This window comes from Suncus etruscus, chromosome 9 (genome assembly GCF_024139225.1).
Source record: "Suncus etruscus isolate mSunEtr1 chromosome 9, mSunEtr1.pri.cur, whole genome shotgun sequence".
Lineage (NCBI taxonomy): Eukaryota > Metazoa > Chordata > Mammalia > Eulipotyphla > Soricidae > Suncus > Suncus etruscus.
Window position 1 is genome coordinate 66,925,529 of NC_064856.1, and position 14,093 is coordinate 66,939,621.

The 14,093-nt window shown below is 47.3% G+C and overlaps 1 protein-coding gene across 1 annotated transcript in view; it reads right to left on the reverse strand.

Moving 5' to 3' along the window:
- PLEKHA7 (pleckstrin homology domain containing A7) overlaps nucleotides 1-14,093 on the reverse strand; it is a 245,111-nt gene that overhangs the window by 35,562 nt on the left and 195,456 nt on the right. The window contains exons 10-12 of the mRNA XM_049780986.1: nucleotides 10,410-10,877; nucleotides 2,158-2,680; nucleotides 1,238-1,321 (exon numbers count right to left, since the gene is read on the reverse strand). Coding sequence (XP_049636943.1) covers nucleotides 1,238-1,321; nucleotides 2,158-2,680; nucleotides 10,410-10,877 — 1,075 coding nt within the window. The remainder of the gene's footprint in view (nucleotides 1-1,237; nucleotides 1,322-2,157; nucleotides 2,681-10,409; nucleotides 10,878-14,093) is intronic.

A 14,093-nucleotide genomic window follows, 5' to 3' on the forward strand; every position in this document is an offset into this window, starting at 1 on the left:
AAACTTCTGGAGGCCCTACTAATAATACAAGACAGGCTAGAAAAAGGCCATTTCACCCCCTTCCTCCAAGGAGAAGCGGGTTTGACACCTACTTCCTGCTTCCTGGAGCAATTGGTCATATGAAGACAACAGTGAAGATGCAAGATGCCCAGCAGACTCGCCTGGCTGAAAGGACCCCGGCTCTCTGCACCCACCCCTCCAGGGAGGAACTCACATCCTCTCCCAGATCACTGGGAGAGTAAGTAGGAGAAAAGGAGGAGGTGGCATTGTTGTCCAGATGACAACCACAACCAGAATGACAACCACATTTCAGCATCCTCGGCAATACCCAAGGTTGCAACAAGGATGACAGCCAGCACTCCCTGAGGGTCATGACCATATAACAGCCTGTAGTCACTGCTCACATCAGAGGCAGCCACCAGCCCACATGCAACCCAGTCCCCATCCCGTCTGCGGAGTCTGGCAGAAGCATCCAGAAGCAAGCAGGCAGAGAGAGAGGGAGGAGCAGGCCAGACTGAGAGCACAGAGCGGGCACGGGCAGGGAGAACACGGCTGCAGGTCATTCCCTGGCCCTGAGCAAGCCCACAACGCTGACCTGGCAGGTGGGAAAGATCAGCTCGTGCTGCAGTAACTGACCCACGGCGAAATTTCGCACGCTGGCCAGCTTGGCCTGGTGCCGCCGTAACCGGCTGAGAAGCAGCGAGAGCTCCTCCAGCTGCGGGTGTGTAGACACATCAGAAGGGAATTAGGCATCGCAGGAGCGTGGTGTTATCACGACTAAACACCCCGGGCTGGGACAGCACCCATGTGACTCTGCATGAGTTCTTGCATGAGTTCTGCCATTAAAGCATTTAACAGTACCAGCAGAGAAGAGACTGCAGAAAGTGGTTGGTTTTCTCAGGAAATAGCAACCAACAGTTGCAACCAATGCGGCCTTATCTGTCCTGGGCCTTGAAGATGCAGAGTTGAGTTGGGAAAACAGAAACCAGGGAGGAAAGGAGAGGAGTAGGGTGGAGAGAGGAGGGACTGACCACCCCCCCCCTGCCCCCAGGTCTCCAAGCTCTTCTCCTGATGACTGATCTGGAGTGGGAGAGGGGGACTGCCATATCGCTCCACTTCTGAGCCTCCATTTTTCTCCATTTCCAAAAGGAGGATGAGGCTGCCCTGTGGGCTGCATAGGATTGGCTGGGGGTAGGGGTGGGGGTGGAAGCCTGGAGTGGGATGGGGCATTGCTTACCGACTTGCCGTGTAAACTGGGGGCACTGACGGTGTGGGTCATGTACCCCATGGAAGGTATGGAGCGGCGGTCCACGTGTGAGTTCTGTGAGGGAGGAGGAACAGGAGTCATTGTGAGGACCAGACAAGTGAATGGGTCAGTACCACCCTGCTCTGTGGTATGCCCCCCCTCCAAGTAACACCATCTCTCCAAGCCTCAGATAGGCTTTCAAATGGGGACATACAATGTCCTCACTAGGCCAGAACAACAATAAATGGTGGAAGTCAGTCTCTTGGAGAGTGAAAACTAGTTCTGGATCCATTAGAAAGAACTAAATGGAACTGAGCAGACAACTTGGCCTGTGGTCTCGGCTGCAAAGAAGCAAACTCCAAATTGTGTGACTCTGCTTTCGGGACTTAATCTCTTTTATGTTTTATTTTTGGGGCTATACCCAATAGTGCTTGGAGGAAGTTGCCCCTTGGGGCCCAAACTCAGGACTGAACTCTCTCCTTGGACACTTGTGGTCTCTTAATGGCCAAGGTGTGCCCTAAGTACCTCTCTCACAGGGTAACACAAAGAATGAAGCTTTTCACCCTGTATCTGGCCTGCAACAGAACTGCAGAAGAATCAGCTACCATCAGTATCCCAAATGGCTCACATCTGGGGACAGAGTGATAAATATATTGGGTAAGGTGCTTGCTTTGCACACAACTGACCCTGGTTCAATCCCATCCCATATGGTCCCCTAAGTCAGCCAGGAGTGAGTCCTGAGTGCAGAGCCAGAGTGGCCCCTGAACATCGCTAGATGTTGCCAAAACACAAAACCAAACAAACCAAATGACTCACATAGAGCTCAAACCATATAGGTATTGTAGGCTCCTGCCCCCACCTTGGTGGTGGACCCTTGATCTCACAGCCTGGCAGGACACCCAGAGCCTTACCTTAGTGGCATGACCCCGGACCTTCTTGGGAGAATCCCCCAGAGAGCTGTCCACACTTCTCCTCTGTTCCAGTGGCTTCACAGTAACCCTGTCTGCAGGTGTATGTGGCCGACGAGATGGGAGGACACGAGGCGGTCCTGGGGGTGGGATGTCAGAGGGAGATGGTGGCACCGAGATGGAGCGGGGCACCTCCAGCATGCTCCTGCTCCGGCCTTGGTCGGTGAACTCCGGAGAGCCGGTGCCAATGGGCGCTGTGGGGCTGCCGTGCCTGAACTGCTGGCGCTGCTGCCACTCGTACAGCTGCCATACGGTGCCATCCCGATGTGCCCGGCGCTCCTCACTTGACATCCTCAGGTGGCTAGCGCGGTCCTGCGCATACTTATAGTCACTTGGCAGGTTGCGGGGAGGAGGCGATGAGCTGCCGGAGGGGTGCCGTGTGCTTCTGGGGAGAGTCTGGTAGTTTCCAGGGAATGACAGGGACTGGCTGGGGTCCTGGTGTGGAAGGGTCTGTTCCAAGGGCAGGCTGGGGAGAAATGGAAGGGGAGAATGGGTCAGGTGAAACCAGCTTTTGGAAAAGCAAAGTCAACAACATATGGAAACTGGAAGATGAGGAGCCCCCACAGGAACCCCAGAGAATAAGAACAGATGTATCAACCACTTCTTCCTTTTGCAGAGAACTTCCAGAATTATTTCCCTAATTTACGAGCAGGTGTCAACCCACCTGACAGGCTGGTCTGGCAGCACCATGTCCAGCGCCACCACCACCCCTACCTGGGCAGGAGTTGCCCGCAGCTGGGCCAGGTATGAAGGCCCAGTGAAAAAGGTATTTCCTCCCTGGTGGGTCTCTGTGTGTGCTGAGCCTGAGAGAGAGCCTAGTCCTAGGCAACTTCTCATAGGGGAAAAGCAGACTGTGGCTGACATCTGAACTTACATCCACTGTACAAACCTAACCTGCCTTCCTTTCCAGGGCACAAGGATACCCTTGCCTATCTCCTAAGGAGAAAACAGACCAGCACCAGGCAGTCCAGGCAGCACTGCATGGCTTGCCCATTCACTGAACCATCTGTTAAAGTCCTGCCAATCAGATTAGTTGCCACTAGGGGACAGGCTTATACAGTGATTACCCACAGCCACAGGAGAGGGTCTTGAGACCAAGGTGTTGGCATTGGCAGAAAACTGACTGGGTAATTGGGGAGGAGTTCAGGACTTAACCAACTACAGCTCTCTCTGCCAGAAGCAAACTCTACTAAACACATCCTGGCTGTTCCTTCGCACATGTTCTCCACCAGGCTGTGCTGCCTGCTCTGTGCCTGTCCTCCTCACCTCAGACTTAGAGTGCCCCCCCACCCCCGTCCCTGAAGTGCTTTGAAACTCTGAGCTCATTCATACTTGCTTCTTATCACACTCTCTGTTATCCACCACAGTGACCCCTTGGCTCCAGAGGCCAAGCCTCTGTGGATGGATGGTGGAAAATGGAGGAGGAATGCAGCAGGCAGGGCTGAAAGAAGAGGGAAGAACCAGGGATCAAGCAGGGGTTAAAGCACTTACCTTGTGCACATCTGACTTGGGTTCTATCCCTCACACCCCATCTGGTTCCCCAAGTACTACCAGAAGGGATGCCTGAGTGCAGAGCCAAGAGCAAGCCCTGAGCACTAACAGGTATGGCACCCCCGAGTAAAAAGGGGCATGAATCAGGATATTCTGATATATCAGTGTCAATGTTCATAATCTTGCCTCACCCACATTTCCACACTATGCAGGACTCTCAACTCTCGGATCTTTCTGTCTTTGCTCCTTCCATCCACCCTAGTCCTGAGGTTGAAACCCAGGACCTCACACATTTAAGTCACATGATCTACTCTGAGCTACATCCACAACCTCTTAACTAGAAGGTTTGATTCCTGACTCTCTCCCTCTGCTTTTTAAACATTTTCCAAGAATGTATTCCATTTACACTAGTTAGAAAGCTTGAAAGGCTCAAATTTAAGATTTAATTCTTGAAACATGGTAAGACTCCACAGGCAACTCAATCTGCCCTCCTCACACACCATCACTGCAAAGGAGCTTCAGTAATTATACATACTAGAGCAGGGCAGGGAACCTTTGTTGTGCTCAGGGCCATTTGGCTATGTATAGTATAGTATAGCATCATTCATGAGCCATACAATACAGGCAGATAAGACACAGCCAGCCGCACAGAAGCACATGTCTGTCCTGTCATGTCCTAGAGCCAGACCATGGACTCTAGGCTTTCTGTTAGAGGTCACAAGTTCCCCACCCCTGATCTAAACTCACAAATATGACCTGTGCTCCAGTCTGATCAGCCCTTCTTCCAGACTCATGTCATGAATCCAAAGAGATTAACATAGCTTTTAATCCTACACAAAACAGGAGCTTCTCTACTAAGCAGCCAGACATACTGACTACACAGTTCGCTCACAAGATGTGGTCCTTTCAAGACACAAGCAAATGATAACACTGAGCTCTCTGCTTGCTTAGAGATGTACAGGCTCTTCACAAAAGGGCAGACTGCAACCGCCACAAGCCCCCACTTTAGTCTTTTCTGCCCGCTGGTCTGCATCCACCCCGGGACTGAAATTCCTCTCACCATGTTCGCAGCCACTTCCGAGGCCAACGAACTGCTCTCATCTTCAGATGACGTCACAGATCAGGAAGCAGATGGCTCACAAGTTGCAGCAAGTGCTTGGCATGTGGGAGTCCTAGGTCCAATCACAACCCCTTGCACCACTAGGACTGACTCTTGAATAGCACCAAGTGTGGCCCCAAGCCAAAAACCCCCAAATAGACAATGCAGCACAACCTTTAGTATAAATGGCTCAAACTTTCCTCTCACTTCCTCCCTTTCCCCACATTGCACTTGTGGCTTGTGATCCTTGAGCATCCAACTCTGCGTGTCGCTCCTCTAAAAATGGACTACTGCAGAATATGGTTGATTTGTGCACTGCACAATGAATGGCCTCATAACAGTCACAACACTTCTGAAAGTCCATTCTGCCATCTAGTCACAGGGCGATTCTCAGGAGCCATCTTTCCAGTTCCTCCTAGTCTCCTGGCCTCTGATATCTACCTCCGGTATGAGGAAACCTTCACATTGTCCACTGGGTCTCAGGAATGGAGCAGAAAACCAGCAGAGATCCTGAGGCTTCAGGTTCTCCTGCCTGGGGTGCCTTGTTGGAAGGCAGCTCCTCCAGAGAGAAGTCCTTCAGTGCATCAGCTTCTGTCAAACTCTGGCTCTTCCCCCTCTGTCTCCTGTTGAGCTGTTTATAGAGACTGTCTGGAACACCCTGTGGCTAGCGACCTTAGGTTTGTGTCCTTGGTGCTCTGCCATTGTTTATTCTAAGAGAAAAGTTCTTCACCCTGGCTCACGTGAGAATCACCAGGAAGAGAAGGTGATTTTAAAACTCCGGATGTCCAGGCTGCAACCCAGATGGATGGAATCGGATTTCTGGGCATGGAATCCAGGCCTTAGTAACTATCACACCATCTACTGGTATTACCTGGGAGCTCTTATTTATTTTTGTTTGTTTGTTTGTTTGGGGGGCATACCTGGCGATTTTGGGGCCACACCTACTGAATCTGTCTCAGGAATCATTCCTGGCAGGCTCAGGGAACCATATGGGATGCTGAGGATCAAACCCGGGTTGGCCGCATGCAAGGCAAATAACCTACCCACTGTGCTATATCACTCAGCCCTACCTGGGTAGCTTTTAAAGCATACAGATGCTTTGACCTTACCCCAGACTTATCAAACACAAATTTCTGGAGTAGGGTCTCAATTGATTAATTTCTACAACCAGAATTAAGAATCTGTGCTCTGAGAACTCCCCTGCCGAAACACTAGCTACTCTTCTGAGGCCAAGATTCTTCAGCTTTTCCCACTCAAGACTCCCCTGTGCCCAAGAAATGCAACAGGGGCAAATGCTGCCAGCAGTACCTAAAATTTAGGGCACATTATTTTGCATTATATTTGGTTTATGTGTTCCAGAAACTGTTTTCAGTTGTCAGTTTTTTGTGACCCTCAGATTCAGTGCCATAATCCTATATGTGGGGTTGTAAGACACAGTTTAAGAATCGAGTTTAAGGCGATGATTTACACATCTATCTCCAATCTGAACCCATACTCTCTGCAACTCATAGGCTGACTTCTGCCTGGCCTCCTCGAGCTCCTTTTGTTCTCCCTTGCAAACATCATGTACATAGCCCACATCAATACATCCACCAAGGCAAACCTGAATGTCAGCCTCAACTTTACCTGGGTCCTTCCCACCTTCTGGCCCTAGATGAATCTAGTTTCCAAGTCTGATACCTATCCAGTCCCTGTATTGTGTGTTCTCATCCTCTTTTCTCTTCCACTTCTTCCCACTCTCCTCCTCCTTCTTCTCCTGACAGTCCTCACCATCTCACCATTTTTGTTAGTTTTCCTCTGACTGCCTTATACCTTGATGGCTTTGTCTGCCAGGCCCTTCTCCATCAGTCATTCTCCATACCAGCATGAGGAAAGAGCTTAAAACAGTTCTTAGTGCTGATATGGAGGTGGAGACGCAGGAATATTTAGCAGGGTACAGCATCTTTGGAGGGCAAAATTTTGTAATAACTATTATTAAAAATGTGTATGTCCTTTGGCCCAGACATTCCAATTCAAGTAATTTGTCCCTCGAGCATGCTTGCCCTTGTAAAGGACAAGTCTGGATCTTCATGGTAGCATAGTTTCTAAGAATAAAAATTTCATCAATCCAATGGCCCTTCACCCGGGGACTGAATAGTGCAATGATGGCAGCAGTACCGCCATAGGGCACAGCACACAGCGCCTTCCTTAATGTTGTATCTCTGTATGGGCTGACAGGGAAAGCTAGCTGAGACATGCTAGAGTCTACCTATCAGATGGAAGAAATTCCAAGAGGCAGAGTGCCTGCTCTGCATATAGTAGACTGAAGTTTGATGCCCCCCCACTCCACCTCTGGGGATCACCCATGAGCAAGGAGGCAGAGGTAATTCCTAAGGACCACAGGTGTGACCCCAAACCAGAAATAAGTAAGTAAATAAACAAGGAACCTACATAGCTATACTTATGCATGCATTAATATATTCATTGAAAAAGCAAAATGGAAATAGTGGGGGTTTTTTTGTTTGTTTAATCATACAATGATTAGAGAATAAACCACATTTCAGAAAAGCAAGACATTTTTCGGTATTACCCTCTAATACTATTCATTTATTTTTCTGCCATTGTTGTGGGTATGACAACTACTGATGCTCAGGGGGTGGCTGAGCCACCCCAGCATTGCCACCAGTGCCAGGGATAAAACCAAGGACCTCACACACGCAAGGCACGTGCTCTACCACTTGAACCATGAGCTTAGCCCTTGTTTTAATTTTTGGCCTTGGAGTAGATTATTGGCACTGAACAAAAGATTTTCATATTAGGTACCTTTGTTGAGTTAACAATAGAAAGATAAAAAACAGAAAACATTAAAGTGATTAACACCAGAAGAAAATGTGTTCAACAAATAAAACTTAAATATAGCTTACCATATGGCCCAACTGTGAATATTTTTCCTGACATAATTTATCCTCACATGATTTAGCCTGACAAAATAATGTAAAATCTCACTAATGATCCAAACAAAAATATGCTGATAACTACAATAGAAAACTGGGGTAAAGGGTAAAAATATCTATTGGAAAGAAAAGGTAGAGAGAGAATAAGAATCTTTAGTAGAATGTGGATGGAAAAATAAAGGTAAAGAGGGGAAAACTACTGAAAGAAGTGAAACAGGTACCTGGGAGGGAAAATTCAGGAACAGGGATGTGGGGGAGAGTTTTACTACTTATATCCTTAGACCATGTATACATAAAACTTGGATCAGTTAAAAAAAAATCACAGAGTAATTCAAATTTTTGCTTGTTTGGCTGGATTTTTAAGTTTCTGTTTTGAGACCACAATTGGCATTCCTTGGGGAAATCACATTGATTGTGATTGAAGCTAGACTTCCCCCATGATAAGCAAACACTTGGGTGATGGTTGATCTTTCTCCACCTTGATCACTCTCTTTAGCACAACCACAAACTCCAGACTGCAAATCTCCACATTGCATTCAGGTATCCACCTGCTTGACATGGTCCCCTAAGAAGACAACAGGTTTCTCAAACTTATGTGCCCACAAATGGCATCCAAAACAGCAACCAGGATTACTACCCAAACCTTTCCTGTGCCTTTCTCAATCATACTACAACACATTTATTTTAAAAAGTCCATATTTTAGGGGTCACCTTCATTCTTCCCTTTCTTTCCCCCTATTTGGGGTTGACAAGCTTTGCTGTTTCAATGTCCCAAATGTCCCTCCCCTCTGTTTCTATTCCTGTTGTCCCCATCCTGGACTATTAGCTCAACCTCCTCTGCAGGCTCCTATCTCCTTTGTGAATTATTAATCACAGTACAGCACATGCCTGCTTCAAACCCTCCAGTGCTCCTTCAAAAGCTTCTGAAAAAAGTCCAAGTGCCTTCCTCTGGAGCATGAGAACCTACATGATATTACCCCTGCCAGCTTTCCAACCTCACTCTGGATTAGAGCCACATAGAATTGCATCCCACAGCTCTCTAAAATTCAGACCAAGAATAGCAGCTTCTCTTCCCTGGGCCTTGAACAGGTTTTCAATAAGACACAAAACTTGCACACATAAAGTGAATTCCTGGCCAGCCCAGGTGGAAATGGGAAGGTGCTGTAGTTAGTCCTGTCTTTTTTTTTTTTTTTTTTTTTTGGTTTTTGGGCCACACCCGGCAGTGTTCAGGGGTTACTCCTGGCTGTCTGCTCAGAAATAGCTCCTGGCAGGCACGGGGGACCATATGGGACACCGGGATTCAAACCAACCACCTTTTGTCCTGGATCGGCATTTGCCTTGCTGTGCTATCTCTCCGGGCCCTAGTCCTGTCTTCTTTTGGCCTGTACTGCACATCTACCAGTTGCTTAGTGGGTCCCACTGTAATTCTCTGCCATCTACCATGATGAACACCCCAATGAAGCTGATGGAAGAGACTACCTATCCAGATACATATCTCCCCCACATACTGCAAAAAATCCCAGGCACATCTCCAGTGGGACATAAGTCCACAGGCACCCCAGGGAAAAATAAAGGGTAGCACTTTATTAGGGGAGTGGGTCACACCCACTGGTATGTGCTCAGGACAGTGGTGCTCAGGACTTATCTCTAGTGGGCCTAGGGGGATATATGGGCTGCAGGAAATAAAACCTTGGTCAGCTCTATGTAAGACAAGCACTCTATCTGCTATAGTATTGCTCCAACACCATCTTGGCCCAGTGATAGCAGGTTTTGTCTGAGCTCTAGGACATTCCCTGAGGCCCTTCTAAGCCCAGAGGATTGTTCTGAACCTGTAGGCTTTGCTATCTCCTTGTCTCACTGATTCACCTAGAAGTCTGATGGTGAGAAGTGGAACCTACTAGCTTTGCAGTAAAGACAAAATGCTGAAGCTTTGGAGGTAGTATGAAAACCAGATCACCCTGAATCTTTTTTCTGGGGATGGGAGGTGGAGCACACCTAGAAGTCTCAGAGGTTACTCCTGGCTTTACACTCATGAATTACTCCTGGCAGTGCTTACAGGATCATATAGGATACTGAAAATAGAACCTAGGTCAGCCATGTGCTCCAACCTGACTCTTAGTTCTTCATATTCACATATTAAAATGAAATACAGATAGTGCTTTGCAAATATCAAGAAACTCCTGACCTCTGAATAATTAAATAACCTGCTTCTTGCAGGAATAGGTACGATAAAACCTAATGTCTACAAACCTCAGCTCTGCTCTCTGTGCCTAGAATTAAAAATGGATCTATCCTGGCTCTTGTTTTTATGAATATTTCCTACTGCAGAGAAATGGCAGCATGAGGGAAATTGTCTCAGGATCTTTGGGATTCCATACCTTGGGAATGGGTAAGGTCTCCTGATGTGGAGTGAGAAGGTTCAATGATCCAGGTTAGAACTCAAGCTTGGGCACTTATAAATGTTCCCTGAGTAGGTGCTATCCCTTCTCCGAGACTTACTTTCTCCATCTGTCCCCATAAGTCAGAAATAGCGCCCCCTCCTTATAGGGTGGTTCCAGGGATCAATGGAGAGAACAGTGCTAAAGAGATGCAAGTCAGTTTCTACCCTGCCTATGCCAAGTCAATGCTGACCATGTCATCACATTTTTTTGCTCCGTAGGAGCAATACTCACCTCAAGCTGCCCCCCTTCTGGGCCTTCGACCACTGCTCCACTTGGGCCTGGCCGCTCTTCCTCTGGCTGTGCTTGTCCAGGTTGGCTCTGGGAGCAAAGGCCCGCTGGTAGCTGCCTGTCCCGTTGACCTCTCCCAGGCCATATGTGCCAGGCAGACCATTCCTCTCTGCTCTCTGGGGCTGGGACTGCTGGTTTCTCAAGCTACTGGTGAAATCCACCACCAGGGCATCATCCTCAATGGGGGAATACAAGGACCTGGCCTTGCTCTTGTCCCGCTTGCCCTCCGTCAAGTCCCTCTGCGGGCAGTACCGGTCCTCCTCCTGTTCCCGCCTCTCGAAACTGAAGGAGTCCTCATGGTTGCGAAGAGGACAATCCCGAGCATGTCCAGGTCCCATACGGCCACACTCGTGGCAGGACTCTGCATGGTTGGCCTGGGGGACGGCCTGTCGCTCCACCTTTTCCACACCCCTGTAATGACAGAAGCACATTCAGACCCTTGAGACAATACAACTGGCAGCTGAGACACCTCAATAAACATATTATGCTTTCAAATTGCCTTCAGGTCATTGGCTGTTCCCTCTGCCTGAAACATCTTTCATCCCACCCATTATTTTGTTCAAATGTGATTCCTTCAAAGTCATCTGCTCTGGGGAGCCTCTCCGTTGCCCATCTAGATAGAACTCAACCAACTCTATCATCACATAATTAATATTGGATTACAACTGGATTGACTCATCTACCTCCCCAGTAGAGAATGGGTTCCTTCAAGCCAGAGGCCTCCCTGCCTAATCACCTGATATCCTGTACTGATGTCCCTTGACCTGAGTGGAGCACAAGCTTGATATGGACTCCCAAAAAAATAGTGAATAAATGTGTGACATTCCCTTTTGATACTGGCTTTACTGCCCATCTGGGGAAGTCCTTAGATAGTCAGAAGGTTCCAGGGTCTCTCCCAGAGAGTCCAGCACAAACCATAGGATATCTAGCAGCATAACAAACTTTCTTCAAAGATGGTGAGGGGAAATAAGGAACCTCTTGATCCATTTAATCAGGGTCTGGCTCAAATAAGAGCCCTAACAACAAATTCTTTTGAGTATCATCAATTTGATTTCAAAGAGAAGAAAACAGAGGCACAGAGGAGTGAGTGATGAAGAAGAGAAGAGGCAGAACTTATTCCCATGTGCTTTAGTACACTGTTCTCTATGGTCTCTCCAGGGACATGCAAACTGAAATGAGAAATGACAATGGACAGGAGTTGACAGGTCAGGGTTCATAAGGAGAAGTTCTCTTCCATGGTCCGCTGCCCACTGCCAGCTGCCTTTCTCACCCACAACTTGAGGCCAGGTTCTAGATGTGTCCACATTCACATTATACCAGAGACACAGAGTAGCTACACAAGTTTTGCAGAATTTAGATACAAGGAAGGAAGCAAGGGAACAAACTCTAGTTGGACTAGAAAAATTACTAGGGAACCTGGAGGGGGTAGCCAGTCTGCTTGTTCTCCTTGGGAAAATGTCCTAGAGGAATATTTGGGGTAGGGATGATGATCTTGGACACCAGCTCCCTCCAACTGGCCAGCACACAGGGTTCTCCAATGCAGGTAGAAAAATGTTGCTGCATTCGCAATGACATGCAAAGTTCCAGGTATTGTTGCAACCAAATTCTCAGCCACCAAGAGTTAGCACAGATTCAAGGCAGAATTGACCCTGTCTAAGACTTAAAATCTCAATGTGGGGACTGAGAAATAGATCTGAGGGCATAGAGAGTATACTGGTTAGTGTAACCCCAGTCAATAAACTTCAGATTGCTTAGGTCAGTCTGTATCTATCTTCCTTATTTATTCTCTGACTCAGGAAACCACAGAAAACGTGCCAGGCTCCTGTTTAAAAGATTAAAGCCCTGGCTGCCATCTGCCTCACACCAGGGCCAAGTTGCCAAAGCTGTACAGTCTGGTTACTCTTACTGTGAACATGAGGTAACTGCACCTCTTGGTCATTCCTGCCTGAGATAATGAGCACTTTGTCACAAAAACAACAGGATGAAATAAATATGTCACCTTTGTATATAAAATTATAACCAAGAGTGGAGTTGGGGGTTAGCAAGAGTGGAGGGATAAAACTTCCTCAACTTCAGGTTCCAAGGATATAAATATAATCTCTCAGTGCAACCAAACATGGGCTTTTCTTTCTTTACTGGCCAAACACCATGCATTAACCAAGTACCTAGATAGTCTCATTAGATCTAAGAAAGAAAGTCTTAGAACATCTGCTATGAAAGTCACATGACCTGGTAATTCTGGTTCAATCATGCTAACCACATGAGTGGGCCCACTCTAGTAACCACAATTCATAGTTTAATCATGGTATCATGATACCCACATTGACTGGGTTATCGTGGCAATCACATTTTGTGGTGTTCTCATTTACTAATCCAAATTACAGATCTTGCCTTTTTTTTTTTCAAACTTTAGAGCCAATGTATAGCTATAAACCTCAGTCCTGAATTGTGTGTACATATGAGGGTACTCCCTACATATGCCAGTACTTCCCCCCCAAAAAATTGAGTAGGAAATAGCTCCTTTCAGATGAACACCAGCGTTCACCATGAAACAAATCTTTAAAGATGTTAAAGTAAGGAAATAAAAGAGTGGGTCATAACTTTATTACCCAGCAGCTTTCTAGGCACTTATTAGCAATTAGACTTATTAGCAATTGGGGGTGGGGAGCAAGGGGTTATCTTCCAAATGGTGCTCAAGAGTTCTGGGGTCACTCCTGGAGATAGTCAAACTGGGGCTAGTTGTTCAATGTGAGGGGTCAAGGATGTGGGCACCAGACCAAGGCTATCAGCAATGCAACCAAAGACTACGTGGAAGCTGGGATAGAAACCAGGTTGGGCACATGCCAGGCAAGTCCCTAAACAGCCTCTCATTCTCATGGCAGCTGGGATTTATATTAGACCTTTGTGTCCCCAATGTCTAGGCCCTAGATGCAGGGAAGAAAGTCAAAGGCAATGTTCTGTATTCCCCCGACTTACCTGACTGAGACATTTCACTTAATAACATATAGGTTTTAAGACAAAATTGTATTTTAAGTTTTCTACTTGTTTCCCCACATTTTCAACAATTTAACATGTGACTTCTCAAATCAAGAGACTTGTCACCAAAAAGATGTGTGATATGTAGAGCTGCACAGGAGCAGGAAAGGAGGCCATGCAGTGGGTTGGCAGGAGCTGGCAGCAGGAATACAGGCTGTGTGATGCCCAAGGCTGAGCTAAGTGGACATATGCCTTCCCCAGGCATGTCAAGACAGTTGCTGTGAGTACCTGGCATGAGCAATGGTCCAAACCACACATTACTCCTAACATTCTGAGGACTCTTTAAAACAGTAAGACCTTGGAGGCTGGAGTGATAGCACAGCAAGTAGGGCATTTGCCTTGCATGCACCTGAACTGGGACGACCGGGTTAAATTGCCAGCATCCCATATGGCCCTCTAAGCTTGCCAGGAGCAATTTCTGAGTGCAGAGCCAGGAATAACCCCTTAGTGCTGCCTGCTATGGTCAAAAAATAAAACAAAGCAAAAAACAATAACCACCCCATTAAAACCTGGATTTAAGAGTTAGCTAATCCCATACAAAATAGATGTCCTTGAGCAAGTCCCTAACCTCTATGGTTTCAAATTTTGCAC